General features: G+C 45.2%; 1 protein-coding gene across 6 annotated transcripts in view; it reads right to left on the bottom strand.

Annotated features, from left to right (window-relative positions):
- RXYLT1 (ribitol xylosyltransferase 1) overlaps nt 1-22,500 on the bottom strand; it is a 51,455-nt gene that overhangs the window by 22,451 nt on the left and 6,504 nt on the right. For 5 of the 6 annotated variants that reach the window (XR_015050400.1, XM_085850649.1, XM_085850650.1 and 2 more), the window contains exons 2-3: nt 12,555-12,773; nt 4,621-4,723 (exon numbers count right to left, since the gene is read on the bottom strand). Coding sequence is in view for 5 of the 6 variants with exons in the window: in XM_085850649.1 (XP_085706775.1) it covers nt 4,621-4,723; nt 12,555-12,773 (322 nt within the window). In the remaining variant the exon portion in view is untranslated. Of the gene's footprint in view, nt 1-4,620; nt 4,724-12,554; nt 12,774-13,324; nt 13,606-22,500 lie in introns of those variants that run through there. The other variant, XM_085850648.1, reaches the window with a different exon arrangement.

Raw genomic sequence — 22,500 nt, forward strand, 5'->3', positions numbered from 1 at the left:
TTAAAATAGGTGTACCATATCCCTGTGTCGTAAGAGGCGACCAGGGTTGCGTCTGGAAGGGCATCCGGCGTAAAACATGTGCCAAATCACTATGCGGATCGGATGATCCGCTGTGGCGACCCCTAATGGGAGCAGCCGAAAGGAGAAGAAGAAGAAGAAGAAGAAGATTCTAACCGGGGCATACACCGGGCCCAGTACACTGGTACTCACTTCGCCGACCTCAGAAGGATGACAGGCTGAGTCAACCTCCTGGTGTGTATTAATTCAAGCGGCCACGGGGTTTGAACTCAAGACCTTTTGGATCCCAAGCCGCTCCCCTAACCACGACGCCAACACCAGGCTTACAAATATATGTATATATATATATATATGTATATATATATATATATATATATATATATATATATATATATATATATATATATATATGTATATATATATATATATGTATATATATATTTGTAAATATAGCTCTGGAAAAAATTAAGAGACCACTGCAAAATTATCAGTTTTTTCTGGCTTTACTCTTTATAGGTATGTGTTTGAGTAAAATGAACATTTTTGTTTTATTCTATAAACTACTGACAACATTTCTCCAAAATTGCAAATAAAAATGTTGTCATTTAGAGCATTTATTTGCAGAAAATGACAACTGGTCAAAATATTGCTGTTGGGGTTGGGGAACATTGTCAGAGCAGAAGGAAGCAAGTGTTCTTCCAGGACAACCTTGTACGTGGCTTGATTCATGAGTCCTTCACAAAGACAAATCTGCCCGATTCCAGCCTTGCTGAAGCACCCCCAGATCATCGCGGATCCTCCACCAAATTTCACAGTGGGTGCAAGACATTGTGGCTTGTAGGCCTCTCCAGGTCTCCGTCTAACCATTTGACGACCAGGTGTTGGGCAAAGCTGAAAATTGGACTCATCAGAGAAGATGACCTTACTCCAGTCCTCTACAGTCAAATCCTTATGGTCTTTTGCAAACCTCAGCCTGGCTCTTCTTTGCTTCTCATTGATGAAGGGCTTTTTTCTAGCTTTGCACGGCTTCAGCCTTGCCCCGAAGAGCCTGTTTCGAACCGTCCTCACCGTGCACTTCACCCCAGCTGCCGTTTGCCATTCTTTTTGTAGGTCACTTGATGTCCTCCTACGGTTGTTGAGTGGCATTCAAATGAGTTGACGGTCATCCCGGTCAGTGGAAAGTCGTTTTCGCCCTCTGCCAGTCTGTAGTTTTGTTGTCCCCAATGTTTGCTTCTTGACCTTGTTCTTATGAACCGCCGTCTTTGAAATTTTAACGATGGAAGCAACGTGACGCTCACTGTATCCCTCTGCCAGTAAAGCCCCAGAATTGAACCCTTCTTTTCCTCACTCAAAACTTTTCTTTTCAACTCTTTTGTCATGGTCAATAGTTATTTTTTTGATTCCAATTACTTTTGAGGTACTACTAGCACTGTTTTTGCCATCCAGCTGGTCCTATTGCAAGAGGATAGTGATGACCACAGCAGTGGTTTTTATACTTTTCTTTGTTAAATAAGATTCGGTTCAGGTGATCACCTAATCAGTACCTCACTGAGTACAATGAGATGTGCCTGTGTTGGAATTCAACAGACACTGGAATGGAATGGCTGTCATACATGTAGAGATGCTGATTTAATTTTTTTTTAGAGTGGTCTCTTATTTTTTTCCAGAGCTGTATATATACACACATATATGCATAAATATATTTATATACATATACATATACATGTACGCACACACACACACATATATATATATATATATATATATATATATATATATATATATATATATATATATATATCATATATATATATCATGGTCAGACATATTGCTTGATATATGAAACTTCAATTTGAGATGAGGCAAAGATGATCCATGTTACAGACGACTATGTTGAAAATTTAACTGCAAGTTTATTTGTCTTTGTTGTTCATTGTGAACCTCACTCTGATAGCTGTCGGAGAGAAGTTTAAATCAACACATTTAAAGGATCGACCATAGATCAGCCCCGTCAGTTGGCATCAATGAGGAGGAGGAAATCTCTCTTTAATCGCTCCCTCTGAGTGTGGAGAGAAAACAGATTCCATTCAGATCAGAACCTTCCCTTTCAATTTCCTTGATGTTTTTCTGTCTGCACTCAATCCATCCACCCTTATCCACACATTTGCACACTCCTGAATCCACATCTTTACCTCTGACCTACCATCTCCAGTCACTGTTCCCCACCAGATACTCAAACCTATTTCCTTCTCTGATGTCCTTCCCACCTAACCTGATATACATTTATTTTCTCTGCTGCCTGACGCACATTACCTCAGTCTTCTCCACACTCATCTTCAATCCATTCATCCCGAATGCCTCCTTCCACTCCCCCAGTACCTCCAGCATCTCCCCACCTGCTCTCCACCACAACAGCCAGATCATCCGCAAATAACTTCCTCCCAATAATACCTTTCATTTTTATCCTCCTACTTACCAGCTCCATAACGATGATAAACATGAGTGGGCTGAGAGCGTTTCCCTGCGTCAAACCGATGTTCACACTGAACTCCTCTGACATTGCAGGACCAACCAAAACTCTTCCCTTCATTCCCTTGTACTTCCCTTCCACCAACCTAACTTCTGCTTCCAGCACTCCCATCCCTCTCATTGTCACCATCACCATCTCTCTTGGAGTAGTGCCATAGGTCTTCTCCAGGCCCACAAATCCCAATGCCATTTGATCTGACACCTCCAATCTCTTCTCCACCAGCTGTCTCAGCATGAACATCCCATCCGTCATCCTGCTACCCTTTCTAAGCCCCTGCAGCTCTTTGGCCATCTCCGTCTCCACAATTCCCCCCCACCCCCCCGCTGATGCTGATGACTCTACCTTGTGCTGTGACATCCCTCATCCTTCAGACAGGCAGGCTACAGCCTCTAAACTCTCTGCAGATCTGGATAAATCACAAGCTGGTCAAACACTTGGAATATGTCTTTGAATCCTGACAAGTCTCGCACTCATGATTTCTCTCCGACCGTCTGTTAACCCCCTCCTCCCTCCCATCCCACCCCCCCCCACCCCATATGCTTTCTTGGCAGTTCTTTTGAGAAAGTTCAGTCATTCAAACTCCTGGGTCTCACTATCAGCCTTGATCTTTCTTGGGCAAGCCACATTTCAAAGTTGGCCTCCAAAGCCAGCTGCCAACTGAGCATCCTCCATCATACAAAGTCCTTCCTTGGCACACCTGAACTCCATTCACCTCCAAGGTCTTCATTCACAGCTTGATGGAGTACTGCTTTGTCCTCTGGGCTTGCTCCACTGCTTCACATCTTGCTCAGCTTGACGCCATGGAAACCAAGGCCTTCAAGATTATTGGAATTAATTGCAATGAAGCTGAGACCTATCACTGCACCATCGCAAACAGCTCGGTGGTTTCTCTGTCTTCTACTGCCTCCTTTCTGGTCTTGTAGCCTCTGTTCTATCCATGCTTTGTCGCCCCCCCCCACCCCAGGTTTCTGCAGGGCACACACGGTCCACCATCAACTCCCTTCTCGTGAAACTCTATAAATTCAAGATCACTGCTCAGCTCCACCAATTCGTTCCTCTTTTATCCCCACATGTGGAACCATCTTTCACATTCTCTTCAATTTTTCCCTCCAGGTCTTCAAGACGGCTGTTCACCACGACCTCAGATCGTCCCCAATCCAAAACCATATTTGACCAAAATCCCTCCTTCCAATTTTCCAGTTTCCCTCTTGAGAGTTTCCTTCTGTATCCATCATGTCAACCCCATGCATCCTCTCCTGGCCCTCATTCCTTCCCCACCCATGATTTGTCCAAGTCTGCATCTATCTTGGCCTTCAACTCTGCTGTTGGTGTTTCCCCCCTCTCTCCCAACTGTTCCTTTTGTCCTGTGGACCTGATCCGTTCAGTGTACTAATTCCAGCACAGTATATAAACCTTGGTGGCCTGTACCATGAGCCATGTTTCTATTGGAACACAAACAGACCAACCGCCCAATTATCACGAATTTCTGATGTGACAACCAGTTTCACAAGCCATATATGTTCGTTATCATGAGACCTCCTCAATGCATCTCATGTAATGACCCCTCCCATACCACCGAAACATGTGCAGATTTTTTGATGCACGGACAGAATCCCAGAACATCTCAACAACGGAAGTCTCCATTCGGTTGTTACGTTCGCCATTTGTCATAATGAATGTAGGACCACAATAATGTGAGCGTGACATCATTCACATGACAAATGTGATGGTACATGTTTGGTAAGGGTGATGGTAAAGCAAATGATGCTACCTGCAGCCAGGTGTTGCATATGAAAGAAGAAGAATAAGAAGAAGGTTTATTTTATAACGACATGATATCACTTCTTTGGTCGACACATTTAATCCCAAAAACACACAATGGCGAAGTACTATTTAATCAACGTGCCATTGTGTACGATTTTAATCTTACCTGCATTTTGAGAGGGGATGCCAATTCTTTAAGCATGGGGGAAACAAACGTCAAAAACATCTTCATAATTATCATCTTTCACATTTTTGGGGGGAGGCGGTAATTTTTCAGATGGCATTCCTTCTTGGTTTAAGATTTTTACCTGTACAGCACATCGCTGGCAATCAAAGAACCCTCCTTCCACTGGCCTCCTGCAAGCACATACGGCAGCTCTCCGCCAAGCACATGCTCCCACAAGTAAAGACCTGAAAGCACAAAGTAAACAGGAAAGTTTACGAGGCAAGTGAACGCAGGAGGGTTTCCTGGTTTGGCTTTTCAAGAACAATTGCTTTCACAACCTCATATCGCTCACAATCATTTTATTGGTCTGCCGGGACGTTATCCATAGGGACCGTTTGTGTCAATACAAATTCTGTCTGAACTCCCAGGTGTCAGGAAAATAAAAAAAATTAAACCCATAAACAAGCAAGAATTGCAAAAGGGTAACATTTGTTGGAGTGACCCATTAGCGACGCCATCGGATCTTGCCTCCAGTTGGTGTGTTTGTGTCTCTGATGGCTTTGAAATCCAATGCGGGAGGAACATTGGAATCCGAATGTGTCAGGGAGGGTAAAAATGCAAAGTCAAAAATAAGCTTTTCCTCATTACCAGAAACCCTTTCCTTGTTGCTCTCCCTAAATCTAAACTCCAAGTTCCAAGTTCAGTTCAGGTCAGAAGTATGGGAGCATGTGCCGGAGCAGCACATCACCATGTCTACTTTCCGTCAGTACTCCAGGAGCCTCTGTCTGGCCATCCTTTAGGCAGATGCCTGGCCATCCCCATCTCCTTGAGATGCTTATCAACATGCTGCAACCACGAGGCACGTGGTCGGCCCATCGGCCTCCTCCACTCATGAGGCTCCCTCGCTGAGAGAATCTGGTGAGCAGGATCAGCGTCAGGAAAACGAACCAAACGTCCATACAGCTGCAGCTAAGGCTCACAGACTAAATAGGTAGCAAATCTCGTCTAAGTCTCTCTCAGCAAATGCTTGTGAGACACAAAGTCCGATCAGTGATAGCCAAGGATTCTTCGAAGAGACCTGGTTAAGTCCGAAGAAGTTAAGTCTTCGTCTCAGATCTTTGGTCAGAGTCCAAGCCTCACATCAATAGAGCAAGACTGGAAGCACCAAGGACTTAAAGATTTGGACTTTCGTCCTCCAGCATTGGTACTGACAGTGCCACACCATATGATTCATTGAATCCATGACTCCCCAGGACCGAACCAGACGTCGATCGACTCAAGATCACAACATCCGGAGGCATGAATATCACTGCCGATGTAAGTGAATATCACTGTGACCTCAACATCCTCGACACAGACAGGTATAGACAAGAGAGAAGCATCCAAGATGTCATTGAAAGCCTGCATCTTAGTCTGACCTAGGAAACCTGTAATCCCAGTGGCTCAGACTCCTCATTCAGTGCCTTGAGGGCCCCCATAATGATGGCCAGAGTCTCCGCAAAGATGACTGCATCATCTGTGAAATCAAAGTCAGAGATCCTGACATTCCCAAATGATGCACCGCAGCTTGACCTCTTGGACATCCTCACCAGAATCCATTCCATACAAGTGCTGAAAAATGTGGAGGCCAGTACACAACCCTGACAAACTCCAGTCACAACTGGAAAAGTCAGAGATGGTATCCCCACACAACAGCACTCTCAGTACCAGTGTATAGTTCAGATATCAGATTGATCAGCTTTGTTGGCACCCCAGGAAGACTGAGGATCCATAGAGGATATCCCGATTCACTGAATCAAACACTTTGTGGAGATCAACAGAGGCTGCAAGAAGCCCCGTGCCGAAACTCTTGCCTGCGTTCGGTGAGGACCCGAAGAACAACGAATTGTTGACATCTTTGGTGTCAAGCTAGATTGCTCAGGACACTGGTGCTCAAGTGGATGGTGACACTATTTTAAACACAAAGCACTAACCTCATGGACCCTATCAAGAATTATCCAAACAAAGACCTTGCCCAGCACTGAGAGCATAGTTTTTCTTCCACACTTTCCAGAAAGGGACAACAAGGCCCCTCTTCCAATCAGTTGAGATATGCCTGTGTAAAGATGAAAACACAGCATAGAACTGCATGCAACAACATGAGTGCAGCATTTCCACCAGTCTTGAGAAGTTCAGCATGGATGCCACAGATCCTAAGAGTTTAGTCCCCTTTCAACTGGTTCACCACAGCCTGTGTTTCCACAAACAAAGGTGGTTCCCAGTTGATTGTAGGGTCAGCAATAGGGACAGTAACACCCCTGACATCCAACTCAATAGCTGGTGGGTCAGCCTGGTACAGCTGCTCAAAGTAACCGGCGCAGCGAACCTTCACTACAGAATCAACTGTTAAGATCTCACCACCCTCCGCTCTAACTGCAGTACACCGAGGGATAGACTTTGAAGAACGCAATGCACCAATTTCTCTGTAAGAAGGATGAGAATTACTTCATGACAGATTGTTGTTGTTGTTTCGTATGCAGCCTGTGGCTGTTTGTTGCATCATTTCTGAAAGCGTGGCCACTGATGCAATGCCTCTGTCACTCGCAAGCTCTTACTCATTTTGCTGACCTCGGAAGGATTACAGGATGAGTCAACCCACCTAGTGTTAATTCAATGAAAAAAAACATGGGCTTGAACTCAAGATCCGAACATTTTAAACCAGCCACCTCAACCGTTAAGTTAATACCAGGCTTAATGACCACAGGTGATGTTCTACCTTTTCACAGATTCCTACTTGCTCGACCTCAGCAAAACTACAGTTTTATGCCTCAGCTCCCTGAACAGCTCAGTTCTGCCCGGCCCTGCAACACTGGTCAATGGTTTCCAGTGCCTTTGTAAGACAAAGTTCCACTTCACCTGACAGTGGGTTTCGAGACACCCACCGACAATATCAAGGGTGGTAGTCTTGAAGGCACTCCACAACTCTTCAGGATCCTCCGAAACACACAGACCCCTTGGAGCCACACTCGACCTCTCTGCAAACTCCTCAGCTACCCTTCCATTTTTGAGCCTGCCAACATCCAGCCTAGGCTGGAATGGTACTGAAGTAGAAGTAAATGAGATGACCTTTCAGTAGGCTTTACTCAACACAAAAATGGTGAGTGGCATCTGCAACAGAAATAAAATAGAAGAATAAGCAAAGCACAAAAGTCATGAAGAACTCACATAATCATACTATCACCATCACAAAACTCAGGAACAATCTAACACACAACTATGTCATTCTCCCCTAGCTCATAAAAGACACTGCTCAGAGGTGCAGATGAACAGGGCTTCGACGGACACGTTCTGATCATCGCAAAGGTTGCAAATCAACGTTATTCTCAGCGTTTTGCTCAAGAACTTGAGGGGGCATGAAACTTGGATCGTTCATTTCCAGTGAAACTCTGCCAGTTCCACTCTCCGAATCACGAGCGCCATCATTTTGTTGCTCATATTCCTTCGTGTCTCCTGTCGGAGCCAAGTGGTGTTGGATGGATAAGGTGGTTTCCTGGCCATCTGGGTAGCGAACATGGGCGTGCTGTGGATTCACTTGAAGGAGTTCCACTTCGTCGGTGACTGGTTCTGTCTAACTCTGGCGCACATGTCTTTTGTGTAAGATAGGTCCAGGCATGCAGAGCCAAGTTGGTACAAAACTACCAGTCTCAAAATGCCGAGCGAACTTTAACAGTCTCTCATGGAGAGTAGCATTTGTTGCTGTTGACAAGAGAGAACAAATTGAGTGCAACACATTAGGAAAGACCATTTTCCAACACTTGGTCGGCAATTCACGTGACCACGGAGTCATAGTGATCGCCTTCCAGTATACTCCGATGTAACGTTCAGCTTGTCCGTTACCCTGCGGATTACTGCCAGTGAGTGGTTCTGCTGCTAGCAATGCCTTTACATATAAGGAATTCACGGAGCTCTCCACTCAAGAAGGAGGGCCCACAGTCTGAATGGATGGAGGTGGGCATTCCAAAGAGGGCAAAAAGTTGGCAAAGGCAGTCGATGATGGAAGAAGTTGTCATAAATGCACAAGGGAGCACAAAAGGGAATCTCGAGTATTCATCTATGACGGTGAGGAAGTACTGGTTTTTGTCAGTGCATGGGAGAGGTCCCTTAAAATCCATATTAAGGTGTTTGAATGGCTGAGTGGATTTTATAAGATGAGCGTTTCTGGCTGATCGGTTTGCACTCTGCACAGATTTTGCATGAACTGGTCATCCGTCGCACATCTTCCACCGAGTGAGGCAGGTTTCTAGATTTCATGAAGTGGTACATACGTGTGACTCCTAGATGGCATAGTGACTCATGAAGGTGAAGTCGTGAACGATGGTCCTGGCATGTAAATGAACAGCACGACATCCTGAAGGTGTTAGGGGGTATGTTTTCCTTCCCCAGATGATATGTGACATCAAAATTGAAGCAAGATAACTCCATGCGACAATACATGATCTTGTCGTTCTTTATCTTACTTTTCTGTCATTTGTGAAACATGTAACTGACAGATCGCTGATCAGTTTTGAGTGTAAAATGTTTCCCAGTCAGATAGTGCCTCCAATGACGGACAGTTTTGATGATTGCCTGAGCTTCCTTTTCAACCAATGCATAACGTGACTCAGACCCCTGAAGTGTGCGAGAGAAGAAGGTTACGGGATGCACCGCCTCATTGAGTGTTGCAGCTAGAGCAAACTCCGATGCATCGGTCTCAACTTCAAAAGGTATTGACTCATCGATTGCATTTACCACTGATTCTTAAATGTCTCGTTTGAGTTGCTGGAATGCTGTTTCAGCCACCTTCAAGATGGGGAAAGTTTTTGTGCCACTAAGGGGGCGAATCTTGCTTGAATAGTCATGAATCCACTGAGAATAGTAAGCAAACAACCCAAGGACCCGGTGGAGAGACTTCATGGATTGAGGCACAGGTTGATCTCGCAAGGGCGGAGACGTTCAGGATCAGGCCGCATTTGACCATCTTCTATTATAATGCCCAGGATGCTGAGCCTAGTGGTCGAAAACACACATTTATCTTCATTATAGCCGATGTTCTTCCTTTTGGCTGCTTCAATAAACTGATTTAGGTTGACATCGTGCTCAGCTTGTGTCATGCCACAGACAGTCAGATTGTATAGGTAAGCGAATGTTCCAGCAAGATTCTCCTCCGTAATGAATGAATCCATGATACGATGGAAACAAGCCATACCATTTGTGACACCAAATGGGACTCGAGTGAACTGGTGGAGGCCTCCGCTGGAGGTGAAGGCCATTTATGGCTTGTGTTTGTTCTTTATGGGAACCTGGTGGCAGGCGCTACACAGATCGATGGTGATGAAGATATGATACTGAGCAATCCTATTGACTGTGTTGTCGATATGAGGGAGCGGGTAACCACCATGTAACGTAAATCTATTGATAGTCTCAGAATAATCAATCACGAGCCGTTTCTTATGGCTTTCATCCTTCGTGACAGCGACCTGCGCATGCCACAGGGAATTACTCAGTTTGATGATTCTTCACGTGACAACCACTGGGTTTATTCTCAATAAATTTGCGATCATCGAAGCTGTCCCAGCGTGACCTGGCGGCAATAGGATGACATTCGGCAGTCAGATCAGCAAACCATTCCGGAGGGTCAACACACAGGGTGGTCAGTCCGCAAAGAACGAGAGGAGGTAGAATACCGCCATATTTGAATGTAACACTGTTGTGTTGTTACTGAAAATCTTGCCCGAGGACAACGTCTACACAAAGCTTGGGAAGGATGGGGAATATCACATATTGGTAGTTCCATCCCTTTAAAGTTAGATTGACTCTGCAAACCCAAGTGTTTTTGTTGAAAGAGATGCCGAGGACATATTAACAGCATTGCCCGAATGGTAAGTCTTTTGGGAATATCGTCCTCAATACTCTAATAGATCCTTGGTGACAAAATTTGTCGGAACACTTAGTTTGTTCTGTCCTTCTGAAAAAAGTACGGCAATAAACTTCTGAAAAGTCTTAAACCACTGTGCCCATTCCTTCGCAGCCAAGCTTGAGTTTGGATCTGTATCAAGACATTCTGGTCTGAGTGGCCGATCCGAAGTGAGTTTTCTGTTGATTAAATTGAAGCAGAAGTAAATGAATATACTTTTCAATAAGCTTTAATCAACACTAAAATAGAGAGTGGCATCTGCAACAATAATAAAAGACAAGAATAAGCAAAGCACAAAAGTCATCAAAAACTGTCACACAATCATACTATCACCATCACAAAACTCAGGAACAATCTGAGACACAACTATGTCAGGTACTATTCTCTGAAGCCACAGCTTCAGAGTTGCTGCAACAAGCCTGTGATCGGTACTGAGAAACTGAGCATTCTGGTAGACGCTGCAGTTTTGGAGCAACCTCCAGTGGCCATGAACGAGAACATGGTCAATATGTCAATATCCTTTGCCACACCACCAGCAATGGAATATCAAGTCCAGCGATGCAGCTGATGGTGCTGAAATCATGAACCGGCCACCCAAAGTCCATCTCCATTCTTTCATGTTAAACTATCTTTTCTCACCAGTGGAACTGACTTCCTGGGTCCACCGTTAAGAGTGCTTCCCAGAAATATTTCATATCTGATCCCTGCAGTTACTTCATGATCTCTCCCATTAAGACTACTAAGAATTACTACACCCGCTGAGACTTTGTTCTCACCCCTCTCCGAAAATTTTCCTCTTTTTCTTTCCACCTTTTTTTGCGTTCAACTTTTACAACGAGTTATCTGCAACAATCACGCATAAGGCTGTTGTGTGCAGCAGTCTCCGACAATCGTTGAAGCGGAAAAATGTATTGACCAATTGAACTTCAGCTTTTAGATGCTTCCGGCCACAGTTTCGTATCATCCGCAGCATTTCGTTTAATAGTTGTAGCTTTTGTGAAGTTTCAGCCCCAAAAAGGTATCATGAAAGTTCGATATAGTAGTCGGCCCTTTGCTGTATTTAACAAACCTTCAGAAACAATGAAATGATGCTATTCTCGGTACATTCTGTTATAAAAACTTTAAATGGCAATAAAAAAGTTTTAATGGCAAAGTCTCTGCCTTTGAATTATATTGGCATACGTGTCCAGCACCTTCATTACGTGTGTGTGTGCGTGTGCGTGCGTGTGTGTGTGTGTGTGTGTGTGTGTGTGTGCGTGTGCGTGCGTGTGTGTTTTCAGTCAATGCTTGTTTAATTGCATTCCTGTATTGTATCACCTGCGGCCAAAAAATGCGGTTCTTGGGACTCACTCTAATTTTAAAAATCCGTTTAAAAGCTAATAATCGATTTACCTTGGAACAAAATAATGTCCCTTTAAACATAAAGATGCTTGTTTTAAAAGCACATCTTTCTGGGATTGAAGAAGAAGCGGAAATGTGAGTTTAACGCAGCAGTGTAGTCCCAGAGGAAACGGGTACTTACGAGTAAATATAAACATGAGTTCCCTTGCCTTCTACAGGAAGTTCCACTCGGAAGTTTGTCAAACGCTCCCCAAGCCGACCCTCTCTCCACTCAGGGCATTGCTCACAGCCGCTTCTTTCTCGTGGCACGACGTCAGCGACGTGCCAACACAAGTCCCAAAGCAGCAGTGCTCAGAGCTTTCACCATTCTCATCCTCTACCGACACTTCCTCGTCATTGCCATTTTGTTTACCAAAAATAATGCCATCGACAATCACATAGTTCAAGTGAAGTGTGCGTTAGTGCCCGACAAAACAAGATTGCACAAGATTCGCCGACGACAATGTTGTTGCGTTGCGTTGGTGAACATCGGCTAGTGTGTGGCAGCCTTTAGAGAAAACAAGTTAACGAACAAGACTTCAGCGAAACTCAATTTTCCTCAACCAAATGACGCACTCTCACAGACCAATCGAAGGACGCCACATCCACATGATTTCCACAATACAGTGCAGCAATGAAAAGTTGCAATCATTCCACCAGTTGAAATATCATCAATACTGGGTTTTACTTACTGAAATCAAATAGCAATTCAGGCAGTTGCTGTAAACTTGTCTCTCACTGCTCTGTAAATATGTCACACATACCAATGGCTGCCTTGCCCCAGATTTCAACTCGCCGCCATGGTGTAGATCGCACATCAGCCTGTGCAACTTTCCATTGCCTGCTCAGTAATCCAGCTCGTCTCAAAGGAGGTAATGTCTCCATTTCCGAATCCTCACCCCAAGGGTTCCACTCTTGCTCGTGCTTCTTCAGCTCCCCTTGGAGACCAAGCCTCCAGTTCATTGTGTACGCCTCCAAGAGATCTTGAAAGAGATGACATATTTGTTTACAGGGAAGTCTTCAAATTAATCATTTCAAATTCTTCCAAAGATAAACTATTTACTGATTATTGTATATTATACGAAACAAGTCAAGGCTATCCTGGACCAATGAAAGAAAAGACGAAAATGAGCTGTGAACATTTCTCTACAAGCATTTATTAACAAACAGGCAAGGAAAAATATGTTGCACAGTCAATGGATTTATTATTGTATGCAAGCAGGGATAGTACGGAATTTGTGGGGTGTGACAAAAATAAAGCAAACAACTTAAAAAGCGGACACAGAGCAGACTTATCCCGATATATCTTCTACAATCTTAACTTAGGCTAGGACACGTGCCATCACATACACACACACACACACACACACACACACACACACACACACACACACACACACACACAAAACCCGATGAAGATGAGATAACCAAAGAAAGGAGAGGAGATGGGGGCTAACGGCCTCGCCGACCTTGCACGGTCGGCCGACCACACTACCCAGTACGTTTTGGGGGACGCTCCGCTAAGCAATCCCACCTTGACAGCCGGCGCGTTGTCTCCTGCTTGGTTACTGTGCCGGGCTCAGCGCGTGCTCCACACTGGTCTAGAGAATAGGCGGGGCTGACAGGCAAAGAAGGCGGTTGGAAGGCAGAGCCAGCAGGCGAAGTCAGAAGGCAAGGAAGGTGGAGCAGCAGGCGAATATAGAGATCCCAGAGAGCGAACGGCTTCACGATCTGCCTTTTATAAGCCCCATGGTGTAGGGTGGGGTGACAACCTGAAGTGATGCAATGTCACCCGAATCGTGCGCTCCTATTGGACCCTGGCCTCGCACTGCCAGGCTCCTCCTAGCGGTCGCGTCACGTTTTTCTCAGTACTGTGACCTGGACTGAAAGAAACTTCGTACCTGTAAGAGTGCATCGCACATAGTGGCAATAGTCAACTTCCAAATCTGAAGCAGAATAAACACTTTTCGTTGAGACGGGGGTGAGGAGTGAAAAGGCGGGGGTGGGGGCGCGGGCGGGGGATGAAGAGGCGGGGGCGGGGGCGGGGTATGAAGAGACGGGGGCAGGGAGTGAAGAGGCGAGGGGCGGGGGATGAAGAGGCGGGGGCGGGGGGCGGGGATGAAGAGACGGGGGCAGGGAGTGAAGAGGCGAGGGGCAAGGTAAGCAATTTTTTGGCTGGGGGTAAGCAAATTGAAGGCGGGGGGTGGGAGGTGGGGGGAATGGGGCAGGGGCGGGGGTAAGCAAATTGAAGGTGGGGGTGGGAGGCGGGGGGGATGGGGGCAGGGGCGGGGGGTGAGTAGGCGGGGGCAAGCACGCCCTGTCCAGTCCATGTCCCTCGAGTGTGGGTGAGCTGGTGAGGGTGGTTGAATGAACGGAATCCGTCTGTGACGGGGTTTCGGCTAGTATATATGATTGGTGATGGTTGACTGCGCTCATTGTGTGATTTTTTTCCAGGTCGTGCTTTACACGTTGTCTCGTCTGAGTCGTCGCGCTATGAGTCGGGAGCAGAGAGCCAATCTGAAGTTTCTTGCTAAGCTTGGCAAAACACCTTCCGAATCCTTTGCAATGCTGCAGCAAGTCTAGGGGGAAGAAACGATGTCACGTAAACGTGACAATCCGGGTACATACATATATGAATATATACATATATATATATATATATATATATATATATATATATATATATATATATATATATATACATACATACATATATATAAAATATATATATATATATATATATATATATAAATATATATTTCCACACACATACATATAAACAGGTAGTCGTCGACTTAAGACTGCAATTGGTTCCGACCAATTGGTCGTAAGTAGAACAACGTATATTTTACATACAAAAAAAAAAAATTGCGGGGGGGGGGCGACTTTACGTGGTCGTAAAGTGGTCGTAAAGTCGAACAGTCTTAAGTCGCATAGGTCGTAAGTCGACGACTACCTGTATGTATATATATATATATATATATATATATATATATATATATATATATATATATATATATATATATATATATATATATATATATATATATATATATATATATATATATATATATATATATATATATATATAAAAGCCTGGTGTTGGCGCAGTGGTTAGGGTAGCGGCTTGGGATCCAAAGGTCCTGAGTTCAAGCCCCGTTGGCCCACTGAATTAATACACCAGGGGGTTGACTCAGCATGTCATCCTTCCGAGGTCGGCAAAGTGAGTACCAGTGTACTGGGCCGGTGTATACCCTGGTTAAAATATGTGTACCATATCCCTGTGTCGTAAGAGGCGACCAGGGTTGCGTCAGGAAGGGCATCCGGCGTAAAACATGTGCCAAATCACTATGCAGATCATACGGATGATCCGCTGTGGCGACCCCTAACGGCAGCAGCCGAAAGAAGAAGAAGATATATATATATATATATATATATATATATATATATATATATATATATATATATATATATATATATATATATATATATATATATATATATATATATATATATATATATATATATATATATATATATATATATATATGAGCCTGGTGTTGGCGCAGTGGTTAGGGCAGCGGCTTGGGATCCAAAAGGTCCCGAGTTCAAGCCCCGTTGGGCCACTGAATTAATACACCAGGGGGTTGACTCAGCCTGTCATCCTTCCGAGGTCGGCGAAATGAGAACCAGTATACTGGGCCGGTGTATACCCTGGTTAAAATTGGTGTACCATATCCCTGTGTTGTAAGAGGCGACCAGGGTTGCGTCAGGAAGGGCATCCGGCGTAAAACATGTGCCAAATCACGATGCGGATCATACGGATGATCCACTGTGGCGACCCCTAACGGGAGCAGCCGAAAGAAGAAGAAGAAGACATATATATATATATATATATATATATATATATATATATATATATATATATATATATATAAACACACAGATACATATTGTTGCGGTTCTCGGAACCACATGCCTCCAAGGCAATGGCATCCTGCATATAGTGGTTCGTCGACAGTTATTCCTTTAATATACATTTAGATAGCCCCTTCCATTTTGTCTCGTGGATAAAATTGGACGTGCGTTGTGGGGATCTCACAGCTGGGTTTGCTTACACCATTAACTTCATTTCTACTCTTCTTTTCTGCTTATTTCTGAGGTAAATCCGAATTTGGGTCCTCGCGTATTTTACCTTATTTACCTCAGAAAATAAAGTTCTATTTATTTATTTATTTTATTATTAATAAATCAGTTGTCGATTTCCAACCTGTCCGTGTTTGTCCTTTCCCTCCATTGGTCTAGCATTGTTCGAACTGAGATAGACTGGGAGGTAATTACCACAGATTTGACCAAAAATCGTCGGTATGCACCGGCGGTTAAAACGCTCGGCCGCCCTAATTAAAATATAATCAGATAATATTGGTGCTTTTCCGAGGGCACGCTCCCCACTCAGGTAACCACGTGACCTCTAGTTAAATGGCATAATTAGACGGTGGACACTGGAACTTGTGGTTAAGTGGGTGGTGTTGGTGGTTTTAAAACAACCCACCGTACCACGTTTATTGTGAGCGGTGGCCCCAGGTCCAGCTCTACTGAGGACAACCGGGGATTAATTCCCCTGAGTGACAAGCTGGTGTCTCAGTTCCCGCGGCCACAACAATATATATATATATATATATATATATATATATATATATATATATATATATATATATATATATATATATATATTAGCGGGGTATAATTTCACATTGTAAGCAATAACGAACGATGCTTCCTCATTGTCTCGGGTCACTAACCTGCCTTTTTATTTCATTTATTTAATTTTTTTTTCATTTTTGGATAATTTCCGATGGTTCTGTGATTATTCCCGGTGTATTGGCTTCGATGTCTGTCGGCACGCAAAATTTCAGCTTTCTATGTCACCCGGAGGGTACTAAACTTTAATGTCAGGCAGGCAGTGAGCATGCCTGGTATAGGCTTAATAGTTAGGGTGGTGGACTTGGGATCCTTGGGTCTTGAGTTCAAATTCTGCTTGACTGTTGAATTAATACCAGGTGGGGTTGACTCAGCCTGTCATCCTTCTGAGGTTGGCAAAATGAGAACCAGCTTGTGGGGATTAATTGAGCCATTTGAGTATTGTGTGTCAGACTGTCAGTGTGGCAACCTGTCCAGGATTATGCTCAATAGCCCAGGAGACTGCTTCAGCAGCACCAATGCTCTGTCCAGAGTATGGTTCCAATGGATTTGGATACATATATATTTTGTTTGTTTGTTTGTATCGCAATCAGTCTCCCTGCCTGCGATCATGTCATACAAGATGAAGCGATTTTGCATCGGACACAGCGCATCGCTGTGTCCACTTTCCGCCGGTACTGCAGGGGCCTCCGTCTGGCCTTCCCCCAGGCAGATGCCAGGCCCATCCCCATCTCCTTGAGATACTGATAAACCTGCTGCAACCACGAGGCACGTGGTCGGCCCACTGGCCTCCTCCACTCAGGAGACTCCCTCGCTGAGAGAATCTGGTGAGCAGGATCAGAGTCAGGAAAACGAGCCACATGTCCATACAGCCGCAACTGACGCTCACGGACCATGCAGGTAACAAATCTCATTTGAGTCTCTCTCAGAAACCGTTCGTTGGACAGAAAGTCCGACCAGCGATAGCCAAGGATTCTCCGAAGAGACCTGGTACCAAAGGAATTCAGTCTCCCTCTCAGATGCTTGGTCAGAGTCCAAGTCTCGCATCCATAGAGCAAGACTGGAAGCACCAAGGACCTGAAGACTCGGACTTTCGTCCTCCCGCACAGGTACCGGCAGCGCCACACCCCATGATCCAGTGAATCCATGACTCCCCAGGCCCGACCCAGACGTCGATTGACCTCTGACTCACAGCCAGCAGAGACATGAATATCACTGTCAAGATAAGTGAATCTCTCCACGACCTCAACATCCTCACCACAAACAGACAAAGACTTCAAAAGGGATGTTTAATTAACCCAAACAACCAATTTTCACTCTTGCACTTCCTTGGAGTTTTCTCAGTCCGCATGCAAAGTTTCAGGCTGCTAGGTTTTATAGTTTTGGTGTTACAGAGGAGACACACACACACTGACACACACACACACACACACACACACACACACACACACACACACACACACACACAGCCTTTTATTAGTATAGATATGACACAAACCTAACTTCATATGTAAATTTTCACCGTTTTGTGTGTTCATTTCGTGTTTAAAACAAGCAAGTATCAATTATTCTCAACAATTTATTCCTGAGATTCCTTAGCAACCATCTATAAATCAAATAAATACTGGAAAGGAAGGATTCTGCCCAGAAACAATTTAATTTGTGGCCTCAAAAATGTACTCCTGATCTAATGGAATAAGATTTTCATGAATGATTATGTATTTTATTTGATTTAAACAGGAAAAAAAATGGTTGCCATAGTTACTGATCAATTGTGCAGGCTTACATGGTCCAGACAAGGTGTTTCCTGATCTTATATGAAAGAACAAAGTTCAAATTAGCTGTGTGCAAAAGAGCATATTTGGACTCAAAAGTGCACAATTCTTCCCCAAAATGGCACAGACAGCCAAGACCGCAAGTCCTTTCAAAGCAACTGCCTCACTACAGGATTCAGAGACCCGAGAGTGGGAGGATGAGTAAGATAATTGGAGACGAAATTTGGGTGAATCTGTGCATGAGAGCTGTTTTCTGTGGAAGAATTTCCAGGCTGAATTAATAATAGTGGCGGTGGATAGAGGAGACCAATCCTGAATACAACTCCAACTCCAACTCCAACTCCAACTCCAACTCCAACTCCAACTCCAACTCCAACTCCAACTCCAACTCCAACTACACAATTAGGCAAAGCACGACAGCAGATTCAGATCATACTTTACAAAACGCGGATACGTGGGGTCCATGTGTGCGTTTGTGTGTTCAGACCGTTGGGGATTGGTTCTTTGGACTGTTACTGACACGAACATACACATCATGGCCTTGAGGCACCAAGGGAACCCATGACCTCCCATTTTTGATGGATTCAGGTCAGAACAGATGCAGTGTTTGTACATACAGTCAAAGCTCGTTACTATGCCACCTCGCTTCTATGCCACTCTCGCTATTATACCACTTTTGCTTGGTCCCGACAAAATTCAATACAAAATAAATTTACTATGCCACCCCCTACTCTCGCTACCATGCCACTACTGTGTGACTGTTAAAAGGCACGAGTCGTGAAAAAATCTGTATTGCGCAGTGCTCGATTATCACACTCATGTCCAAAGGCGAAGCGACGAACTACAGTCCAGCTGCGCACAACATAACTCAATACGTACGCGCATAGTCAGACTGTGTCAAAACACGCGATTCTTCTCCCCGATGCCAGCCACAACAAGCCAATCACAACACGCACAACGAGACACAAAAAAGCGCGAGCACACACACAGACAGGCAGGCACACGTACAACAGTGACATCATTTTTTTTCAAATTCAGCCCATAATGTCAGCTCAGAAACTCAAGCGAACCGACTTTACGCTGAAGGAGAAGAAGGAGATCATCGATGCCGCGAAGAAGGAGCCGGATCAGTCCAAGTTGGCCAGGGAGATTAGCAAGAAATGGGGCGTCGAAGTTAAGAGAACCACCGTGAAGGGCATTCTCAGCAAGAAGGATGCAATCGAGGCTGCAATCAAAGCTGGATTTCCATCGAAGCGCATGAAGTTGACGCAGGCTCACGACCCGAAGCTTGATGAGGGAGTGCTCATGTGGCTGAAGCAATCAAGAGGACAGAATGTGCCTGTCAGCGGCGATCTGATCAAGGAGAAGGAGATGAAACTGGCCGAGCTGATGCACATCCCAGACTTCATGGCGAGCGACGGTTGGTTGGGCAATTTCAAGAAGCGCCACGGCATCACGTTCAAGACAGTGCAGGGCGAAGCTGGAGCGGTGGATTCGCAATCCCTTCTTGAGTGGCAACAACAGGTTCTCCGGCCCTTACTCAGGCAGTTCTCCGCAGACGAGGTCTTCAACCTGGACGAGACTGGACTCTTCTGGCAGTGCTTCCGAATAAGACCATGGCTTTCAGGGGAGAGCGGTGTACTGGAGGAAAGAAAAGCAAGCAAAGGATCACTCTTCTGGTTGGGGCAAACATGAGCGGCAGCGAGAAGTTCCCTCTTCTGGTGATTGGCAATTCCAAGAAACCCCGTGCCTTCAAGAACAAAGAGATCCCGGTCAAGTACAAGGCGAACTCGAAGGCGTGGATGACGGCGGAGCTTTTCGAGGAGATGTTGCGTGCGTGGGACGGACGACTCGGCCAGCAGGGACGCAGAGTGCTGGTCTGTCTCGATAACTTCTCTGGCCACCCTCCCGAGCTCGAGCTGAACAACATCCAACTGGTCTTCTTCCCACCCAACATGACAGCCAATTCGCAACCAATGGATCAGGAAATCATAGAGAACCTCAAGCGCCACTACAAGAAGCTCCTGCTATGCCGCCGGCTTGAGGCCATAGACGAGGGAAAGGAGTTCAAGTTCACGTTGCTCGACGCTCTACACGTCGCCCGGCGTGCTTGGGAGCAGGTCGGCAAGTCGACGATCAGGAACTGTTTCGCGAAGGCCAAGTTCATCGAAGAGGAGATCCAAACTGAGCCACAGGATGCGGAGCTGCCCGACATCTGGGAAGCTCTGCCTGCCGAGGAAAAGATGCACGAGAACGAGGAGATCGAGCTGTCTGACTTTCTCGAAGCCGACGAGCACCTCGCGACTGGCAGGTATTTCACGCTGGAGGAGATTGCGGAGGAGATTCTGTGCAGTGAGGAGCCGGTGGAAAGCGAAGATGACGAGGTAACTGTCGAGGAGGAAATCGTTCCGTTCGAGGAAGCCCAGCGTGCTTGTGGCACCATCCGGAAGTTCATGCAGCAGAGAAGCGGGAAGCCCGGTGTGAGGCAAGCGTGCGATCGGCTAGACAACGAGATGCACGAGATCCGCCGAAAGAAGATGCGCCAGCCGACGATTCTTGAAAGCTTTGTGTGTCGTGAGTTTCTCGCCATGCCATATGTTAGTGTGTGAACTCTGTTAGTGTGTGTATGTTCTCCGTTCACTTAGCTTATACAACAGTCGTGCCTTTTACTTGCTGGAATAAATTTTGTCTAAAGATTAACTACAGATGGGTAACTTGAGAAAATAAGGCCGTTTTTACAAAATCTCGTTACTATGCCACTCTCGCTACTATGCCACTTTTGCTCGGTCCCGACGGGTGGCATAGTAACGAGCTTTGACTGTACTCTTTTTGTTTGCAAAGAACAGGAGCTTGTGTGTGTATAAATGTGGCTTCAAGAGCACGTAAATGTGATTCAGTAGGCGCACGCGCCACAATCTGGAACCGTTGAGTGTGATAGTCCTGGGCACATTCGGGATTGTTCAGGTGGTGCTGACCAATGGCAGAATCACTTTGAGCAGGCATTCTTGTTGGGGTCTTACATGTACAGGATGGTTGTGTACGACCAGTCTCTAAGTTGTTCTGGATTGCCAGTGGAATGTGCTGCTTGATCCAATCCTCCAGTCTGAGTGATGTGCGACCTATGTACCTGGCATCACACCGGCACTGAAATTCATAAATAACGTTGTTCAGTTTTATGGTGGGGAGCACACCTTTCTGGACTGAGGGAAGCAATTTGTGGGAAGTAAAAAAATCACTCTCATTGCAACTGAGTTGTAACATTGTGAAACTGACCGTTTCACCTGTTGTTCAAACTTTTGAGAGATTTTACCCCTCCATGGCAGCTTAAGATAAACCGGACACTTTTCTGGTCCAAATACACGGTCTTCAGACCAATTGGCAGTTTTGCGCTGTACGAGCCCATAGATGAGTCGCTAAGGGTAGCCATCGTCCCAGAGGATGGTTTTAATGCGCTCAATTTCAGCAGCAAGTAGACAGGGTGAACATATGGCCCATGCTCTATTAACAAGGTGTTCATGAGGGCAATCTTGTAGCGTGTTGAGCTAAAGGAGTCCCACCATGTGTACTGCCCAGTGAAGGATTGTCGTCAAGAATCCATCCTCAGTCTTCTCGATGAACACATCGAGAAAGGGAAGTACATTTGACTGCTCGGTCTCAAGCGTAAACTTTAATGCAGGATGGAGAGCATTGAGATGTACGAGGAAGTCAGTGCAGGTGGTAGGAGTATTGATGATTGCAAACGTATCGTCCACATATCGGTACGATACCGTAGGTCTAATGTTCATGTTAATTTCATGGAACACACGCTCTTCTCATGAAAGCCGACGAAAATGTTTGCAAGCGGTGGACCTAATGGTGATCCCATCACGACTCTGTCTACTTGGAACTGGACTGAGGGGAGCAATTGTCATTGAGGGGAACTCCACTGCTCGTGTTTCCGCATTCTTGAGTTCCACAAAGACCGCTTCAGAGATACAGGGGGGTTCAAGGTTGCTATGAAACAGCGATGCCGTACATATATCGATGGTTTCTTGGAGGGGAACGTTCGTGAACAGGCTGGATATGTCAAAGGATACATGGTCACAGAATTCTGGTCCCGCTCCAATTCATGCATGGTTTTAGCAAACGTGAATGAATCTTTGATTGCATATTCGGAGAATTCCTCAAGAACAGGTCGCAATAATTCACTTAACCACTTGGAGAGTTTATGTTGAGCAGAACCAATCATAGATAG

Source organism: Eptatretus burgeri, chromosome 13 (assembly GCF_056783735.1).
Source record: "Eptatretus burgeri isolate ZD-2024b chromosome 13, Ebu_testis_v1, whole genome shotgun sequence".
NCBI lineage: Eukaryota > Metazoa > Chordata > Myxini > Myxiniformes > Myxinidae > Eptatretus > Eptatretus burgeri.